The sequence below is a fragment of the Mytilus galloprovincialis genome, chromosome 5, assembly GCF_965363235.1.
Source record: "Mytilus galloprovincialis chromosome 5, xbMytGall1.hap1.1, whole genome shotgun sequence".
NCBI lineage: Eukaryota > Metazoa > Mollusca > Bivalvia > Mytilida > Mytilidae > Mytilus > Mytilus galloprovincialis.
The window spans coordinates 8,775,886-8,795,325 of record NC_134842.1 but is presented as its reverse complement, the minus strand read 5'-3'; the positions used below and the strand labels follow the sequence as shown (position 1 = coordinate 8,795,325).

Sequence of the window (19,440 nt, the reverse complement as noted above, 5' to 3'; positions counted from 1 at the left end):
TTTTTATATATAATAGGAAAAGAAAGATTCAAGTTTGTCTAAGAATTCTATAGAGAAACACATTTCACTACCAAACCTTGTGCAATACATGTACAATATTTCCCTCACTCACAGCTTTCGATTATTTCAATATTTAAAATGTTAAACAAATCTCATGTTTAGAATAGTTTAGCTTGGAGAAATATTATAATATATTTGATGCATCAGCAGAATCAATATTGAACTCATACATGCATGACATGATAGCAGGGAATTCTTTATTTGGTTTTCATATAGGAGACATAGTCAAAACTTAATGTGGTGGCAAGGCTAGTGATTTTTTGTCAGGGTTTAAATCTGACTATTTATAGCAGGTCTAAGACATGGATAAATTAAAAGTAATTTCTTTTATGTTAAGTGAAACTTCATGCTTAACTTAAAATGTTAAGTGCCATTAAAATAATCATTAAGGTAAAATTTTAGCACATCAAAACAATTTATTTAAAATTCTAAATTTCGTTGGAAGAGGTGAGAATTTAATATTATTTAAAAGCTCACACCTAAGTGCACAATAAAACACTTATGTTTGATTAATAGTTATGGACATTATCATTTTATTAGGCTTTCAGATAGCAAATTAATTTAATGATAACATCCAGTGTTTAAAATCTAAACAACACTTCCTTTTACTTTGATGAAATCAAATATTATCAATGATTTATAGATTAAATCTAAACACCTTTTGGCAGGTATTTTGTACAGGTATACACATGTTTTCTCTGATTCATATATAGTACACAGGTCTTATGAATGGAATGCTGTTTCAAAAATAAGTAAAATCAATAACATCAAAAAGTAAAAAGGCATAGGGAAAATATTGTAGTAATCCATCAGTATCTCAGTAGAGTATCTCAGTGGAGTATCTCAGTGGCGGAGTCCAGAAATCTTCATAAGGAGGGGCCCACTGACTGCTATAAAAGGGGCCCACTCCAGCCATGTTTAAGTGACTCCCTTAATAATCAATCAATATGTTCCCACAAAGGGAGGGGGACTGGGCCCTCTGGCTCCCTAAATCTGCCTCTGCATCTTCATTAAATCTTCTGTATTTTATGTTCTAACTGGTATAAACATGAATTATCAGATTTCTAATATTCCTCAAAATAGCCCAAAAGGAGTACTTAAAAGTGGCGTTAAAACACCGAAAAGCAGAAATCTCACTGAATCAAAGATAATGCTTTTAGTGTGTGATTTTTCATGGTTTTTTTTTTTTGCACTAAAATTAAAATATATAACTATACTTTCAGGAGTTAGAAACTCAGCGTCTACAAAATCGCCAATCTGTTCATGACCGTATGTTGGCTGTTGCTAGAGCTAAGGAGTCTATAAAACAAGACATGCAAGTTGATATGGAAAAAGTCAAATCCAAAATGAAAGAAGTAAGTTATTGGTGTTGGAATCAAAATTATGAGTTCCAAAGGGCCCTAGTTAAATGTCAAAATTCCATTCTAAATCAAATGTATTATTTGAATAGTATAAAAGATATAAAAGGTTTCCATAATTTAAAATTTTCTGCTAAAAATATCTGGAATAGTGAGCTTTTTTATCTTTCCAGTGATGACTAATTTTCTTTTTATCCAAAATATGTTATAGCTATCTGCATGATTTTTAGAACATCTAAATCCTAATAAAGCTAACTGCATGCTAGAGTGTTATAACTGGGAACAAGGGAGATAATTCTAACAGGGTGGGGGCTCATTGGATATATACTTGAAAATTCTAGTTTTCACTTCAGGATTTCCAGCAAGAGATTGACAAGCTACAGGATACCATAAGAATGCAAGAAGAAGAAATTAAACAATTACGTGGAGAAAGAGCCGAAGTGTTAAAATTAGCTAAAGACAATCAAGGTTCAGAAAGAGTGGAAAGAACTATTATTAATGAAATAAATGAAGAGTGTCGGAAAAATTCACATGTTTTAGGAATTAGTCCTCGCAAAGTTAATATGACAGAGTAAGTTACTAAGTTTTAAGGTAGTAGGTGTATGGCTGTCACCTTGGTACTAAGTTTTAAGGTAGTAGGTGTATGGCTGTCACCTTGGTACTAAGTTTTAAGATAGTAGGTGTATGGCTGTCACCTTGGTACTAAGTTTTAAGGTAGTAGGTGTATGGCTGTCACCTTGGTACTAAGTTTTAAGGTAGTAGGTGTATGGCTGTCACCTTGGTACTAAGTTTTAAGGTAGTAGGTGTATGGCTGTCACCTTGGTACTAAGTTTTAAGATAGTAGGTGTATGGCTGTCACCTTGGTACTAAGTTTTAAGGTAGCAGGTGTATGGCTGTCACCTTGGTACTTAACAGATTTGTATCGATCATTAATTGGAAATAATTACTGTACAAATGCAATTTAATTGCATGGATTATTTAATAACCTTTCATCAAGTAAATGACTTAGTGTGTCTAGCCATGTAAGCAATTAACCAACAAAAAATACAAGGACTTAGACTCTACAAAATGCACATATAAACAGTATAAAACATTATTGGTAGTAAATGAGTTCAAGTTTAATAATTCAGCAGGAGTAATTTTGAAAGTTGGACAAATTACTTGGTATATAACTGCTATTTTAAAACTTTAAGGAAGAATTGCCTATGTATATTGTTAGTATTCATCATACGTTTCATGAATAGAGATTTGTTGTTAGTTCTTGAAATAATGATATAGAATTAAAAATTAAGTAATTAAACTTTTAAGCTCTAATGAACACTAAGGAAAGTTCTGTAATATCCATTATATCATGCATTACAAAATAAGTTGGTCTCCATTAAGATAGCAGTTGCATATGTGTAAATTTTACATGTGTAGTATACATAAGTAAGACAGCAACCTAACACCACCATAAAAAAAGTCATTAACATTATGGTTAACAAATGATCTTCAGTGATAGACAATGGTCTATACCATGTGTCAATTGCTTATAGCCCTGAATGTCTTTCTATAAAAGTAACACATAAGCACCTTCAGTCCAGAAACCCTCAAAATAGAGTTAAAGGATTAATAAACGTATGCAAAACTGATATAACAAATAAGTGTAGAATAGTAAAGGGTCAGCAGCTCGTGTAGAATAGTAAAGGGTCAGCAGCTCGTGTAGAATAGTAAAGGGTCAGCAGCTCTTCTTATCCTTATCAGATTTATCACATTCAAGTATAATGTTTTTCAGTTTTCGAGAAAATGGTTATAACTCTCCTGGGAGAATTAGAACACCAACTACAGCAGCCCTGGTAAGTTCTAGTTACATTTGTGACCTTGACCTTTTTATGGATATTTAATCAGGAATACATATACCAAAAGCACATTGTGTGTTACATTATCACAGACCGTTTTCCTTATGTCTTTTCTTTTTATTTCTAGATCTTTATCTGAAAAAAGCATGAAAAAGTTGCACTTAATTGCATGTGTTGTCTTTAATTTATTTGACAAAAGCATATACATTTTTTTTTATTTGATATAGTAACTATAGACTATATAGTTCATTTGTATTGTGTATTATTACACAGATTTCATAGTTTACAAACTTTTATTTCATTTTATTTGCCTTTGAATAATCTTTGTGCATGACTCATATTTTCATTTTGCTTTTGAAAAAACAGTTATGCACTAGCTTTCTGCTTTAATTTCTACCCATGTAAATTTATATGAATAAATGCAAATCTAGAAGTTTCTTTAAAAGAAAAAAAGTAGTCTCCCCTTATCATAGAATTTTCATTGTTAGATGGGTAGCCGTAGATTTGAGGATAGAAATTCAGAGGTTTGTTTTTGTATAGAATAGATATATCCATATATTCCATATTGTTCCCTCCTTTCTCCTGACAAACTCTTTATAAAATTTCTTTACTTTAAAACTGCCTGTCAGCTTTTTAATGCATTTTTCCTTTGCTTAATTTGTTCTTTAAGTCTGCAAATTTATCTTCCATATGAGTGACACAGTCTTGTACTGAATGACCAAAGGTTTCAGTATCCACTACTTACATCTATCATAAGAATAAATAAATCAATAATTTTGTAATTCAGGGGAAAAGATAAGCAGGGACCCAGTAGCCTAATGTACTAGATTTTAGTGCATTAAGATGGAAGAAATGTTTTTTCCACTAGCAATAAAAGCTTACTTTACTTTAAGCTTTATGATAGATGTAAAGCTTAAATATTATTAAAAGGAGCTTTCTCAAAGATTTACAACTTCATAAATTATTCATTCAAATGCAAGACTTAATGTTGATTGATTGAAACAGCACTATTGTTCTATTTCGTGATGGTCAGTTTTTATCATAGGAAGCCGGAGTGCCCATAGAGAACCAATGACCTTCGCTTATGAAGACTGATAATCCTAGTTAATAAAGATTAGAGTTGCATGCACCTGCCATATGTGGGATTTAAAATCAAAACTTCAGTGTTGACTGGATAGGGAAATAGTAGCTTGACTACTTAGACCACTTACCCACCAAGGTCCCGATGTTATTTTCCTAATTCCTCATTAAATCAATTAACTGCATGCTTTCTTTTGTGATTATCTCCAGTAACAATCACTTTTCTGATATAATTAACCTCATTAATCTTGTAATTAATTTAGGAATCTATATATCTTTTGTTTTGAGAAGCTAAATTTTATGTAAAGGTTAAAATCATGTATTTAAAAATGTACATGTATGTATAGGTTATATCAATTAATTAAAATAAAAAACTTAGTTCTATACACATGCAAATAGTAGACTCAATATCAGTATAAGTACTATAATATATAATTAACAATTGTACTAATTATTTTTTAAAAGTAACAGATATCTCATATACAACTGTTGAAGATGTGTTCACTTCAGGAGTTATTCACCAAAAATTTTAATGTCTATTATTGTTATACAGTGCTGTACTTTAACTTTGTATCATTTGACTTGATATTTAGAGCATCACCATCATGAATGTTTCTGTTGTATATTATGTGTTTGTATAGCTGCAATATTTAATGTGAATGTCTGATTTATAACACAATTCATATAAGCCATGAAAAAAATACTAATGCTTAAGTTTGAATTGCTGCCATTTCTTTCAAAGAAGTAATTTCTTTATTATTCTTCATACTGAAAGTAACTGAAATATGAAACAAAAGGGCAGATGATTTTCAAGAAAAAAGGGATATATTGTATGTTGTATTTATTCCAGATTCTAAATTTTAAAATGCTCTTGACAAATTCAAAGCAAAGGAAATGCACATCTCTTTCTGTAAGGTCAACAATACGGAGCAATAGCTTACACTGTAGGTCAAAGAATGCCTCTTGCGGTAGTTAGAGAAGAAATCTATGCTCAATGGTGTAAAAAACTATATCCTTGCTATCAAAACTTTTTCATGGCTTTTAATTTAACTTCCCTATTATATTATATATAGTTAATATATGCATGATTTGAGTGCATGTTTTTAACTGTAGGCTAACTTACGAGCGTGCAATCAAGAACTACGTAACCATGTCCAAGAACTGAAACAGGAAATGGAACATCAAAAGAACGTGTTAATTCAATCACAGCGGGAAAAGGTACTAACACTTCATTTATCATCTAACAAATATATATATATGTTCCAGCAAGTTTTAAATGTATGAAAAATAGTCTAGTTTTACTGGAAATTAGATAAAGCTACAAATTTGACAACATTTTCAAAATAAATTACTCTGTCTTTGTAACAAGTGGAAAATTTATATGTACATCTCAGTAATATACAGAATAAAGAGAAAGGAAATGTCCACATTGCCTTGAGTAAGTGAATTGTCTAGCACACATTGAATCAAGATTTCAGGAGCAAAAAGAGTTAAAATGAAGACCTGTTGCAATCAATTTTTGTTACCGGTAGGCATACAAGCAGAAAAATAAGTACAAAGTATTTGGAATTTTTGGTAATTTTAATGTTTTTCACATATTATTACAAATTACAAGCATGCTTTGTTTTCTTATGCAGCCATATATGCTCAGTGTGTTAATCATTTAACAAATGGGAAAAGGTTTCTAATAGCTGCTGGTTTGCAATTGTTCAAAGCTGTGCAAGTTGTTATACTTTGTATTGATGTTTAATAATTTTGTGAGTTATGTCCCTTGCAGTCAGATATTGTTCAAAGTGTGAAGAGTCAGCTGGAGAGAGAGAAAAGTTATGAACTGGACAAACTGAAAGAAAAATTTGTCAAGGTAAGATAATAAAAAAAAAAAAAATTGCCTCAAATTTGTTACCTTATTGTCTGTTGATTATAAAAGGTAATTATGTTTTCTAATGGAATATTTGTCAAAGAAATTTTTGTGCTGTTAGCAACATTTATACATTTTTTACATTTAACTATTATTAAAGACAATATATTTATACATTTTTGCCTGATTAAAACATTTGTTATGGACCTTTGAATTTTATTATTCTTATGCCACCACTTATTACATTTTATGTATGCATTTGTCCAAGGTTTCCCAGTAATCTTAGTAACAACGGATGAATAGTTAAAAGAAATACCATTTATCATGTTGGGCTCAAAGCCTTAGTAAATCTAGGAATTTAGGTGTCATACCACCAATTACTCCCTCAAATTTAGAACGTATGTGAAAGTAGGCCTACTCGGACAAAAAAAAGTGCATTTGATGTCATTGTTCACCTAAACTAACTAACAAATTTGCAGAAATGAAAGTTTTGTTGAAAGAGAAATATATTAAGACCATTTTGAGCCAAAATTTACCTGTCTATGAGTTTGCATTAAAAATTGAGGATTAATGCGCTCCATAGTATACTAATTTAAGATTTCCAGAAAACCAGGGGTTATTTTTAGTGGTACCTCCTTTCGGAAGCTCTCTGCTTTCTTATATGATTTTGAATGTATGTTGAAAATTGGCATGCAGAAAGGTGACACCTGTACAATTCAGGATATACCTAGTTTCTATGAAGTTAAACTTAAGGTAAAATATTTAGAAAGCTGTGAAAATTGCAAAATTTGGTTGAACAGATAGGGACTTTTAATTGGTGGTATGACACCTAAACTACAAATCAATGTTATCAATACATGTAGATTAAAAATGCATACTCTTTATTGTCAGTACTACTTTTGAATTGTTTAGATTTGTATTAATTAATTATGCATGAGCTGGTATTTGGAAGCACTGTCAATGTTAAATGTGTATTGTATTATTATTGCAACCATCAATGCACACAGAAGACATATAGTTTCACTTGATGGGATACATATATTTAGTTTAGTGGTGAAAGTGTTTTCTCACGAATCTGTCCATACCAGACATTGCTTGCTTTAGAATTACCGTAGAACAGTACTGCACATAAAAAAAAGAAATCATTTACAAAAGATGAAAACGCAAAATTAAAACTAATTGATTTATTTTAAGTAATAGTTATAGATATAGAATTTTTATTCCCTAATATATCCTTTTTGTATTAATTAAAATTAAGAAATAATTCCTTCGTGTCATGCTCTATGCTCATTTTAACGTGGGTAGGCATTATATTTGTCGATATTTTACACTGAGCGTTAGCGAGGTGTAAAATGTGGTCAAATATAATGCCTACCCATGTTAAAATGAGCATAGAACATGACATGAAGGAATTATTTCGATTCTAATAGAACAAATACAGTATTTTTATAGGTCGAAGCGTACGAAAATACCGTAAAAATGTTTGGCTTTTCCCATTTCCTCCCCGAGGAGTCTGTGCATTACATTTCATATTTAATAAGTTTAAACATTACAAGCAGGGTAAATATATGTTGTTTTATAAAAAATATATAATAAAAGTTTATGTTAGCTGCTTAAATGTATATATTTTAAAGGATAACGATGGAAATAACGTTAATATACACAGTAAATTCGTGCGCATGTGTCAAACATATTTTGTGCTCATTAGAACACGGCTTTGTTTACAAAGCGTAATAAGGACGTCATATTAGAATTCATATTTAGATATTAGTCAGTAGCCAGAAATGGAAACACCTATATACTTTACTTAAATTACTGAGTTAAAATTATATGTATGTCCTCCTATTTATTTATATGTATCTCTCCTTTATTTTAGGGCAACCCTCCCAATGGTTATAAACATCATAATGATGTCAGAATGTAAGCCTTCAGCTAGACCTAGCTATTTGCTTGTTTCCTTTATATAATTCCTACTGTCTAATATGTTTATTCTTCATGGTAAATTTCATACTAATTATAATCATCAGCTAATGCTTGTCTCCCCCTTTTCCAGCCTTTTTTACTCAGACCATAACAGCATGTTTAATGTATTTTTGCATGTGAATAATATTTTTTGTGTGAACTGAGACTCTTAAATTTTTATGAAAATTGTACTGCTTGAAAATTATTTGATATTATAACTTGTGAGTCAGAATTTTAGTCTACTTAATATAAAAATATTTTTTAAAAGAAGTTACTCATAAGAAAATTACAAAAATGTTTTTCCTTCAAAATGGATACCTGTATGGAATGCAAGCAAAAGTTTTATTTCTAAAAATATATTGATATGCTAACATTACCATATGGGCATTGTTCTTACAAAGCTGATTTTTTTTAATTTGATATAAGGAGTCTATCTGCTAGTTCATATAAGAAGTGTCATATAAAACTTATGCAGTATAATGGATATATATCATGTTTTATTAATATCTTTTTCATGTAAGTAACATTGTTCCAGTTTGAAACATTTTTTTTTGAAATATTTTACATATTTGCTATTTGAGTATAAATGCATATGAGATTAAATGTATGTTTTTTTTTATATTTGGAACAATGTTGCTTTATGTTAAAATACTATAATTATAATCAAATGTAAATAATGCATGATCAGAAAGGTCAACAGGGATAGATCTACCATGGTAGGAGGAAAGCAGGAAGGGTAAATATAGGAAATATTCTAGGACATAAAAATGAAACTTAATCAATTATTTATTTTTTATATGATGGAAAATTCTCCTAAACAAAGATCTACCTCTGATTGGACCATAACTAATATATATATAGTTAAATTTGCAGTGTATAATATCTTGAGCAACAATAAAATATTTTCACTTATGTTTTGATTCGTTGTTCTAGTCATTTTGCATCATATATTTGTTATTTTTTAGTGTGTAACTTTAAAATATGTTTATTTTAGCAATTTATTGCAAATTTTTAAGAATGGGGATAAAGAAGGTACTGTAAATTCCAAAATCATTGGTTGCATTTATCATTGTGTATTTGTCATTTAAGTCTAAAACTTGATTTTAATGTTTGCGACATTTAGGAAAATCCTGTTTAATTCATATAAAAAATTACAAACTGCATGTTTATATTATTGCAATTTTAACCCTGTCACAATATCTGCAATAATAAAAACATTGCAATAATTACTGAATTTACAGTAGTACAAATAAAAGCATAAGTTATAATTTATTGTTGCTTTATGTTCAGCTAACATACATGCACCTTTAATGTGGTGGAGGATTTGTTAGTTTTGCTAAGGGGAGATAACTCTTGCTAATTATTTCCCTTGATTTTGCTCTGTAGGATCATGCAGATGAAATAAATAGTATAAACAAGAAGTACATTGACCGTGACAAAAAGTACATGAAACTCATTCAGGACAAGAATGATGAACTTCAGAAATTAAAAGAAAACTTTGACAAGTGGAAAAAAGAAACTGATTCATGGCTACTGCCAAATGGAGATTTTGACCCCAAGTGAGACTGAAAACATATATAACTTCAGCTTAGTTGTCATATCTTCACGCTGCGTTTACATAGATGCACAATTGTTGGTTAATGAAGCAACAATTTTTATTTAGACAGTAGATCTAACCATTTTAAACACAGTTAATACAATGGTCTCACTTAATAGAAAGGTCAAAGGTCAATAAATCTTTGAAAAAAAAAAAAAAAAAGGATTGATGATTGTAAAATTCATGTTTTTTTAATTTGATTTTATTGGTGTATGAACAATATATCTGCAAATCTCTTTAATGCTTTTTGATGGTTTGCAATTAACATTTAATGGGAATGTTGTTTGAATTTTACATGTTTTAGTATACTTTGTAGAATCACAATATTACATATGTGATGTTTGTAGTTTTAATTCATTGATAAACAGTATTCTATAAAAATGTAAAGCAAGAGGATATTCCTGCTCAAATGTTTGATATTCTAAATAACTACAACAAGATATAGTATGTTCAAGCACAAGTATAATGTAAAAAAAATATTTTATACTAATTAAGATTTTTAAATTTTGACTTGTGAGCAAGTCTGATTAAAATGCTGTATATATGCTCTAATATGATATAAGCAATACAATGCTAACTTTTTATTACAGTAATGATACCGTCAAAGAGAATTGTTTTAGTATTTTTTTTAAAAGATTTTTCAATATGATGATTTTAATCAATTGACTTATTTCTGTTATAAAGGCAATATACAAAGTCCACACCATACGAGTATGGACCAAGAACGACAGCTCAGGAACAAGAGTTAGAAAGATTAGAGAGAGAAATCAAAAGACTCACGACGGTATGTATTTATTGTCATTTAAGTAACTACTTTGTATATATTCTGTCATAACAAAAATATTAATAATGATATTAAGTATATTCCTAACAATACAAGGGGAAAAAATTCAGATGACATAAAATATTAGAACTTATCTTTACAACATATAACATGTTTGCTTTTAAATATATGTTTGATTCCATCCCTTGACTGTTAAAATTACTAATTGTGCTTAACTTCCTGAAATGGTTTCATGTTATATTTTTCACTGAAATACATTATCAAAATATAAAAGATAGTTTGAAAAAACAATTTTTGAAAAATCCTTTCAAGAATATTGACAAGTAATAAGAAAATTAAAATTAATTATTTCAAGTTTATAATGAATAAATGGTAGGTCTTCTCGTCTTAAGCTACTCAATACATCTGCTTTGCTTTGGTGTTAGTATGTAAATATAGAAATAATATACTGTAATTTTCATATATTCAGAATTATAGCATGCTAGTTTTAAACTTTGTAAGCATGTAATGATATCTTGCTAGTTCTTTACTTCAAACTTACCTTAAGTTGTTAGTGTGTTTAACCTTACAAACTTGCTGAATCTGTTTCAAGTATTTTAGTTACTTACTGAGATAAATTGCACATTCAGATGTATTCCATAGACGATCAAATCTATGCTTTGTACAAGTTTCAAGACCTTTTAATTACATGTTAACTGAAAGATTATGAAATATGATATGATTGCTAGTGAGACTCTTATCCAGTGTTAAAGTCAAACAGACAAAGGTTTTACTAACAAAGGCAACTATGATGCAATTTTTAAAAAGTGTGGACACAGAGTAGTGTGGACACAGATTCAGCATGTTTGTATGTTTGTGTCAATAACTTTTATGTGTGTATGTGTCTCTTCTCTCTCAGAATCAGCAGCCTCCTCCTCCAAGGTACTACAACTCTTACGACCAGGATGATATTAGTACGACTAAACTGGTCAATAATTTACGGACAAAAGTAGCAGAACTTGAACATCAAAACAGCAACTTATCTAAATATTCTTATTCTGTTCCGGATCTGTCAAATCCTGTCTATTACAGGAGGGTAAGTTACTATGGTGATTGGAATTTCTCGGTGAAGGAAGTATTTTAAGATTGGCATTTCGCAATGCCGAAAATTGTTTTTGGGGAAACAATATGTACATCTTTTGCTGTCTTTTAAACTAATAATGCTGTTTTGGCAGTATTTTTTATAATTTTGTTTGGAAATTTTGTTTAAATGATAACACTGCTCTTCAAATTTTTACTGAGGAAAAAAATATTTACTGCTAGAAACTAATAAACACAACTTATTTTTTTCAAGACCAGTATCAACTCTTCAGATATAAGAGGTAGTCCTCAAAAACAGTTTACTTTTTGAGTTGCAGTCTGTCAATAAGTATTTCCTGTTAGAATAAGAACAATTATTGCCAAAGCTACTTTACACATAATTGGTTAAAACCTAAATAGATTCTTCTGTTCATGCAACTAATTGTAGTCCTATCCAGCCCAAGTCATACAGCTAATAGTATTTTCAAAGAACATTATGATGTGTACAACCTCACATGCCAAGAAAACTATTTTATTAAAAATTGCATGAACCTTATCTGTCTAGATTCAACTACACATAGAACTATAGATAAAGGAAGATAACTCCCATCGCAAATTATTTTCTATTGCTAAATGCAATGCAATGTTCAATTTTAAGGTTACTTTGTAGCATGTTTTGGCATCCCTAGAATATTTGGCTCATTGTAATTTATTTGTGAATTTTTTGTTTTGTACTGAATGCTGTGCCTTAACAAACTTCTAACTTTCTTTCTAGTGACTCTAATAAATAATACATTTAATTTGTTTTAAACTGAACTTAACATACATTGTCTTATGTGTGTAATATTCTTTATTATAATTTTACAGATATGTGTATTTAGTTGTATATGAAGATTTCTTTCAATTTTCTGTCAAGATATTTAGATATCTGTTAGTGGAGGTGGAAAAGGGACCATAACATCTTAAACTGAATTTTATAAATATTCAGATACAGAATTGATGTTTTGACTAAGGGAGAAGTTCAAATGGCATCTCCATTTCTATATGCAGATAAATTTTGGGGTTTTACGATAACAGTTTGCAAGTTATTTCAAAAGACATCATTGTTTGGGACTGCAATCCATCTGTATAATTCCCTTTGTAATTTTTTTTCATTACTCAATGCTCTTCAACTTTGTATTTGTTTGGCTCTATAAATATTTTGATATGAGCGACACTGATGAGTCTTGTGTAGACGAAACGCGTGTCTGGTGTACTAAATTATAATCCTGTTACTTTTGATAAATATTTACTACCGTACAACCTTACTTATAGTTAGAGGCTTTTTTTCTATTTATAGACAATGCGATCACCTTCTCCTACACCTCAACAAGAGAGAATTGTAAATATTTTAGAACAACGAGCCAAAGAGGCAGATTTTGAATCCGATACTCTATTAGATCAACAACAAAGAAGTCGCAATATGATGTCACAGAAAATGCAAGAAATGACAAAACTACAAACCTCATTAACAACACAAACAAAAGTAAGATAGTTTAAAACTCTGAATTCTTATATTAGCAAAATATTCCCATTGGTTGCCTTCAGCTGTTTTCTACTCTTTGGTCGGGTTGTTGGCACTTTGACATTCTCCATTTCCATTCTTAATTTTATTTCAGTATTAAACAGCTGATAACATTAGTATATGTCATATATAGTTTCATCTTATATGGATGTATGTTCTGTATCTCAATCCTTAAATAGGAGTACCACCATGGGTTATGGTGAATAGGAGGACATTTAACACACTAGATCAAAACAGATTTAATGTTAGCCTGGACTTGACACACAAACTAACAGAAATTCAAATTTACCTTCCCAAAAACAGTTTATTCCATAGTAAGAAAACCAGGACATGTTCAAGCAGAAAGATGTTAAAATCAGAGAAAACTCTGCACCTTACAATCAGCCTGACTTTATCAGATGACAATAGGAGTACTTAAAACAGACTAGATATAAAGCATAGGTACTTTAATTCACTAACAGAACATAGATAGCACAGGTGTGTATTGACCATTGTTGAAGACAATATTAAACATCTTCTCTTTTCCTTTAAAAATTGAATAGTTTTTAATTTGATGCTGATTTTTCTTCGTCTTTTTCAGGATTTAATTCATTTAGGGCAAGCATATTCTAAATTGAACAACAGTTACAGATATGGGAAGACATGAAGACAATAGACATTAGACTATAGTATTAAAACAATTGTAGCTTTAAGTATGGTGCAAGATATATATACTGTACATTTTGTAAACATATAGCTAAGTATATATCTGTTAGTACTAGTTTATATATACTCATGTTTTGTGGTGACAGTGCTGTACCAAGGCTACTATGCAATGATAATGTCAGTACAATGTATAAATATGTTTCTAACTTAAAGTTAGAATACAAAATTCCTTGTAAGAATAATTTATTTACCAAAAATAACTTTAAAGTGGAATTTATTTTATGTGTCAAGAATGAAAATTGGCTTGATATTTCAAAATGGCATATTTAGATCAAATTTGAATCCATCTTGAATATTTCAGTTCTTCAGTCAAATACAGTTGATTATTTGATCATAAAAATTCTGTTAATTTCTGAAATTGGAGAAAATATTGTCAGTATTATATCTTTGTAGAAAATTTATGTGGTGACTTTTTGTGAAAAAAAAAAGTTATTAAAAAAACAATATTATTCAACCATACCTGATACAGTCATAAACAATATTAAACTTGACCTATGAAAACGAATATCATTTCCAAGTGTGTATTTTATAGTGGCACTGCCAAGTTTATGTATAAGATATAAAACAAAATCTTGTATGTTTGGAGCCAACAATGTCATTCCATCAAATTTATACAACAGGTGCTTGAATATCACTGTCAAAATAATTTGCATTTCTTATGCATGAAAACATCCCATAACAGTTTGAAATTTACAGAACAAAGATATATTACAAGATGAGTGAATATTTCTAGACACATTTATCTGATCAGAATATTGAATGTTTGAAGGAGATATTTCTGCTATCATATGCAGTGAAAGTCTGTTAAGATACTTTATTGTAGAATAAGTGTACACATATAATTTGTAGCAATTTGTGAAAGTCATATTCATGTATATATATTTACTTGTTATGGTTTTTTTTTATGTTGTTATTGCTATTAATAACCAGGACACCATTTCTCAAAGTAGCAACAAAACTTACATGTTCATGTCTTTCAAAAGGTGTAGCACTATCATTTAGGTTCTGAAAACTCTAGTTTGGTGAATGATCTTCAATCCATTCATTGGATGTCTTTACAATGTATGCATTTGAAAAAAAGTTAAATGTGTATTGTATATTATTTAAGTGACAGTGATTTTGCCTTGAATTTACTAGAGTTCTCCACTTTGCAATTTTGTTTTAAACAACAGTCAGTATGTTTTATTTTTTCCAATACAATTCAAATTAAACTCAGTGATTGCAAAAATCACAGGACAAACATGAGAAATTTCCAAAGTACAGCACATCTTTCATATGCCTTGTGGAATGGTGTCCTGGTTATTTAAGAGAATGCAAGTTATCATATTATATTAAAGATGATTTATAATTTATGTTCCTCATTGTAATGTGTAAAGCATCGTAGTAAGTATATATGTGTGGTGTACTATCACTAGTTTACAGCTGGAAATCAGATCTGAATTGTAATATATTTGTTTGATAGAAGTAGTTTATCAATATTAGTACTTTGATTTAAGACAGTGATTTATCAGAGTTATCCCCCTTGCAAATTAAAAGAAATTTCCAAAGTACAGCACATCTTACATATGCCTTGTGAAATGGTGTCCTGGCTATCAATTATTTTGAAGGCATGCAAGTTTGTCATATTATATAAAAGATGAATCATAATGTACCTTCCGTATTGTTATGTGTAAAGCATTTTTTGTTAGTATATATGTTTAAGTACAGTGTAATGTATCACTAGTTTACCGCTGGAAAGCAGATCTGAACTGTAATATATTTGTTTGAATAGAAGTAGTTAATTGATTAGTGCTTTAAATTAATACAAAGTAACAAAGAAAGGATCCAAGGATTTCTGTGATAATTTTGTTTTATAGAATTTTTCAAATTTTTATACAAACATGTTTAGTTTATTGTACAAAATATACATATTTGAGTGATTTAGTTTTTATAGAACTTTTGTATTTATTTTGAATTCCGTCCCTATTTATGTGCCATTTAATGGTTTATTTGATTCCATTTTAAGACCCATCACTTAATTTGAATCCGTCCATTTTTGACTGATCATGAAATCTTTATTTTTTATTTTCATGACTTGTTTTATTATTATTTGTTTTTTTCCAATGGTCTTTTAACTAAAAGTTTCATTTGTGTTATTCTCAAGGGAAATAACTCTGTATACATTAAAGTTTTATCAAAATTAATGTACACATTTTATATTGTGTCTGTAGTGAATTTTTTTCTCTGTCTGTCTTTTTCTTTTACATATAAAGTTAAGCCCACTTATATTTTTTTTTTTCAAATAATATGTAAAAACAATTTTTATTTTGAAACTGCCAAGCATTATTTCTTTTACTTTCAATAGTTTTAATGTATCCATTATTTAATAAAATCAAATTGTTTACCTCTTAAACATTTTATGGCTTTAAAGTTACATTGTATCCTGCACCTTAACTGTGTTTTTTATAAGTAAACTAAGGATAATTTTGAGGTGTATATTCTTTCATTTTATCCATACCCAAGCAATTTCTTAAAAGTCTATGGTCATATAACCAATTTACAAAAATGATGTGTGCATGAATAGCATGAAATAAAAGCATACTATTTTAAAAGTTGCACAAGTTGCAGAAAGGAGTTCTATTTTACTGCCTACAGTTTAATCAACAAAAAGAAAGAACTGAATTCATTCCAGAAAAAGTACCTAGCAAAGTAGCAAGTACATAGTTTCATAATCAGTATAAAGTAAACTATCTTATTACACTAGAAGTGATAGAATAGTCTCCCTTTATTTACAAAAAGTATTTAAAAATCATGTATTTTTTTGGAATCAATACAAGATACCCTATAATATGACACCAAATATTGCTCTTTTTAGTTTACAGTGCAGTTCAAAGATATCTTTGCCCTCCCCTCAAAGATCACATGCACTGAATATAAATATTCATGAATTATTTGTTTTATTTAGCATGCCTTACTAGTTATATATGTATAGCAATGTTAGTCCTCAGGGAAGTTTACTCTGGATGATATGGCCTTGTTTTTATTCTCCAAAATATCTCCTTTAACATGATTAATTTACCATTGTGATACTATGTATGTAAGAATATTTGTCAAATGTGTTGAATTGATTTTTTTCTACATCAATGAATGTGTATGCATGAGAAACTGTATCATTTGTCTGATTATAAAGATATTTTTATTCCTTCAAATGTCTCATTCATATTCAATTACATAAATATCATTTTATTTCAACTTAAAAATTTAGTTTCAAGAATAAATCTTTGTACATAAAGGATCACTTTCAATTATAATCTAGATGATAAAAAAAATTGGGAATATATCTAAATTAACTTTTAAACCATGGAAAGAAATAGAACATCTAGCAGTTAGTGATATTTCACTTAATAAAATTATGTGTTGGTTATCATTTGAATCCAAGCTTCTTACATTGATAAAAAAAGGATAACCAATTATTATCATGTGTTAATCTGGGATTTAGTTACAGCTGTTATGGAACTTGAGTTTAAAAAAAATGATAGGAAATTGTGAATTATTATAACATTTTTAGAAATACATGTCAATTTTGTGATATTGTGAAATTTGTGATTGAAGCAATTTTAAAATATATTACAGAATATACTGTGATACAAGGTATTATGTGTATTATATAACTATATATTTATACAAATGATAAAAAAATATTTATTGAAGAGCAATTTGTTTTTATCACATTCAAATTAAGGTGGTACCCAACACCTGCACTAAAATTAATTTGGCTCGTTTAGTTGTGATAAATTTTTGACCAAAGTATTTACTCTCTGACCCTTTGACAAAATTATAAAAATTTCAAAACATTTGAACCAACCAATTTATCAGAAACATTACACTGGTTATATTGCAGTTTGACAAACACTAATTTTGATCATTGAGAGGCTTAATATTCCCTTAACAACACATCATAATTAAAACGTTTAGCTGATTTTATAGAGTTATCTCCCTGTAGTGTAAGGTACCACCTTAAAGGCTTTGTTGGATGCATATTATTGGAATGATAACTAAACAAACCACTAAGAACACAAACAGTATCATATAAAGATTAATATAGACACTTTTTAATTCGTCCAATTTCGGAACATATTGTTGATATATTTCAGAGTTAGACCCCAACCTCAATGAGCTACATTAATGGTTAGTTCAGACTTTTTGGCTGTTCCATTCCCAACTTCACCTTGTATGCCAGTATGCAAACTGTTTAAATGAGGTATCTCAGAAGGAAAAACGCTTACTAATGTTTTATAAAAAGAATAGAATCAATGCCTGATAAATTTCATTCGTCTAAAGCGTTTTTCTGGATTTTCCTTTCATCAAGCATGCACACAAAGTCTATGATGCTAAAGCCTCGGTCACACCTTACCGGATAGCACTATCGGATGTCAAACAGATGGAAATAAAAGTTGTCCGTTGACAAAACTGTTATCCGTTGGGAGTCCTTTGATGTAGTAATCAAGTAAAACGGACGAAAACGAATGCATAACGGACACACAGTGGATATGCAACGTACGAGAAACGGAAACGTACCGGAAATAATGGATGTCGAACGTACTTCCAACGGACGAGTACCGCATGAAACGGACACCTAACAGAAGTGTACTGTATAAAACGGACGAACAAGATGTACGGAAAAATTAAAGGCGACAATAACATGAATAATGTAAATCGCATAGATATTCAAAATGATTCTGTGTAACTGGTTTTGGTTTGTTCTTCAAAATGCCATCAAAGGGCAGTATCTCGCTGCTTGATTGTGAATATATATAATAAAAATTGATAAACCTTAAGAAATCTGACATGCGAATAATCAGCATTTCTGACGAGAAATTTTAAATTGGCATTATCTTAGTCCAACTGATGAGTTGAGCCTTTTTCAGCCGATTTTTAGCTCACCTGACCTGAAAGGTCAAGTGAGCTTTTCTCATCACTTTGCGTCCGTCGTCTGTCGTCCGTCGTCCGTAAACTTTTACAAAAATCTTCTCCTCTGAAACTACTGGGCCAAATTCTACCAAACTTGGCCACAATCATCCTTGGGGTATCTAGTTTAAAAAATGTGTGGCGTGACCCGTCAAACCAACCAAGATGGCCGCCATGGCTAAAAATAGAACATAGGGGTAAAATGCAGTTTTTGGCTTATAACTCAAAAACCAAAGCATTTAGAGCAAATCTGACATGGGTAAAATGGTTGATCAGGTCTAGATCTATCTGCCTTGAAATTTTCAGACGAATAGGACAACCTGTTGTTGGGTTGCTGCCTGTGAAATGGTTATTTTAAGGAAATTTTGCAGTTTTTGGTTATTATCTTGAATACTATTATAGATAGAGATAAACTGTAAACAGCAATAATGTTCAGCAAAGTAAGATCTACAAATAAGTCAACATGACCAAAATTGTCAGTTGACCCCTTAAGGAGTTATTGCCCTTTATAGTCAATTTTTAACAACTTTTCGTCATTTTTTGTAACTTTTCTAAAAATCTTCTTCTCCAAAACTACTTTGCCAAATTTAATCAAACTTGGCCACAATTATCATTGTGGTTTATAGTT

The 19,440-nt window shown here is 29.8% G+C and overlaps 1 protein-coding gene across 18 annotated transcripts in view; it reads left to right on the top strand.

Moving 5' to 3' along the window:
• LOC143075075 (uncharacterized) overlaps positions 1 to 17,556 on the top strand; it is a 133,501-nt gene extending 115,945 nt beyond the window's left edge. For 12 of the 18 annotated variants that reach the window (XM_076250342.1, XM_076250337.1, XM_076250343.1 and 9 more), the window contains 11 exons: positions 1,284 to 1,415; positions 1,772 to 1,989; positions 3,193 to 3,253; positions 3,745 to 3,780; positions 5,450 to 5,554; positions 6,114 to 6,197; positions 9,543 to 9,715; positions 10,438 to 10,537; positions 11,436 to 11,612; positions 12,936 to 13,121; positions 13,741 to 17,556. In XM_076250342.1, the coding sequence (XP_076106457.1) occupies positions 1,284 to 1,415; positions 1,772 to 1,989; positions 3,193 to 3,253; positions 3,745 to 3,780; positions 5,450 to 5,554; positions 6,114 to 6,197; positions 9,543 to 9,715; positions 10,438 to 10,537; positions 11,436 to 11,612; positions 12,936 to 13,121; positions 13,741 to 13,806 (1,338 nt within the window). In that variant the 3' untranslated portion in view covers positions 13,807 to 17,556. Of the gene's footprint in view, positions 1 to 1,283; positions 1,416 to 1,771; positions 1,990 to 3,192; positions 3,254 to 3,744; positions 3,781 to 5,449; positions 5,555 to 6,113; positions 6,198 to 8,070; positions 8,115 to 9,542; positions 9,716 to 10,437; positions 10,538 to 11,435; positions 11,613 to 12,935; positions 13,122 to 13,740 lie in introns of all 18 variants that reach the window. The other 6 variants (XM_076250346.1, XM_076250349.1, XM_076250353.1 and 3 more) reach the window with 6 other exon arrangements.
• Positions 17,557 to 19,440: the final 1,884 nt, after the last annotated feature.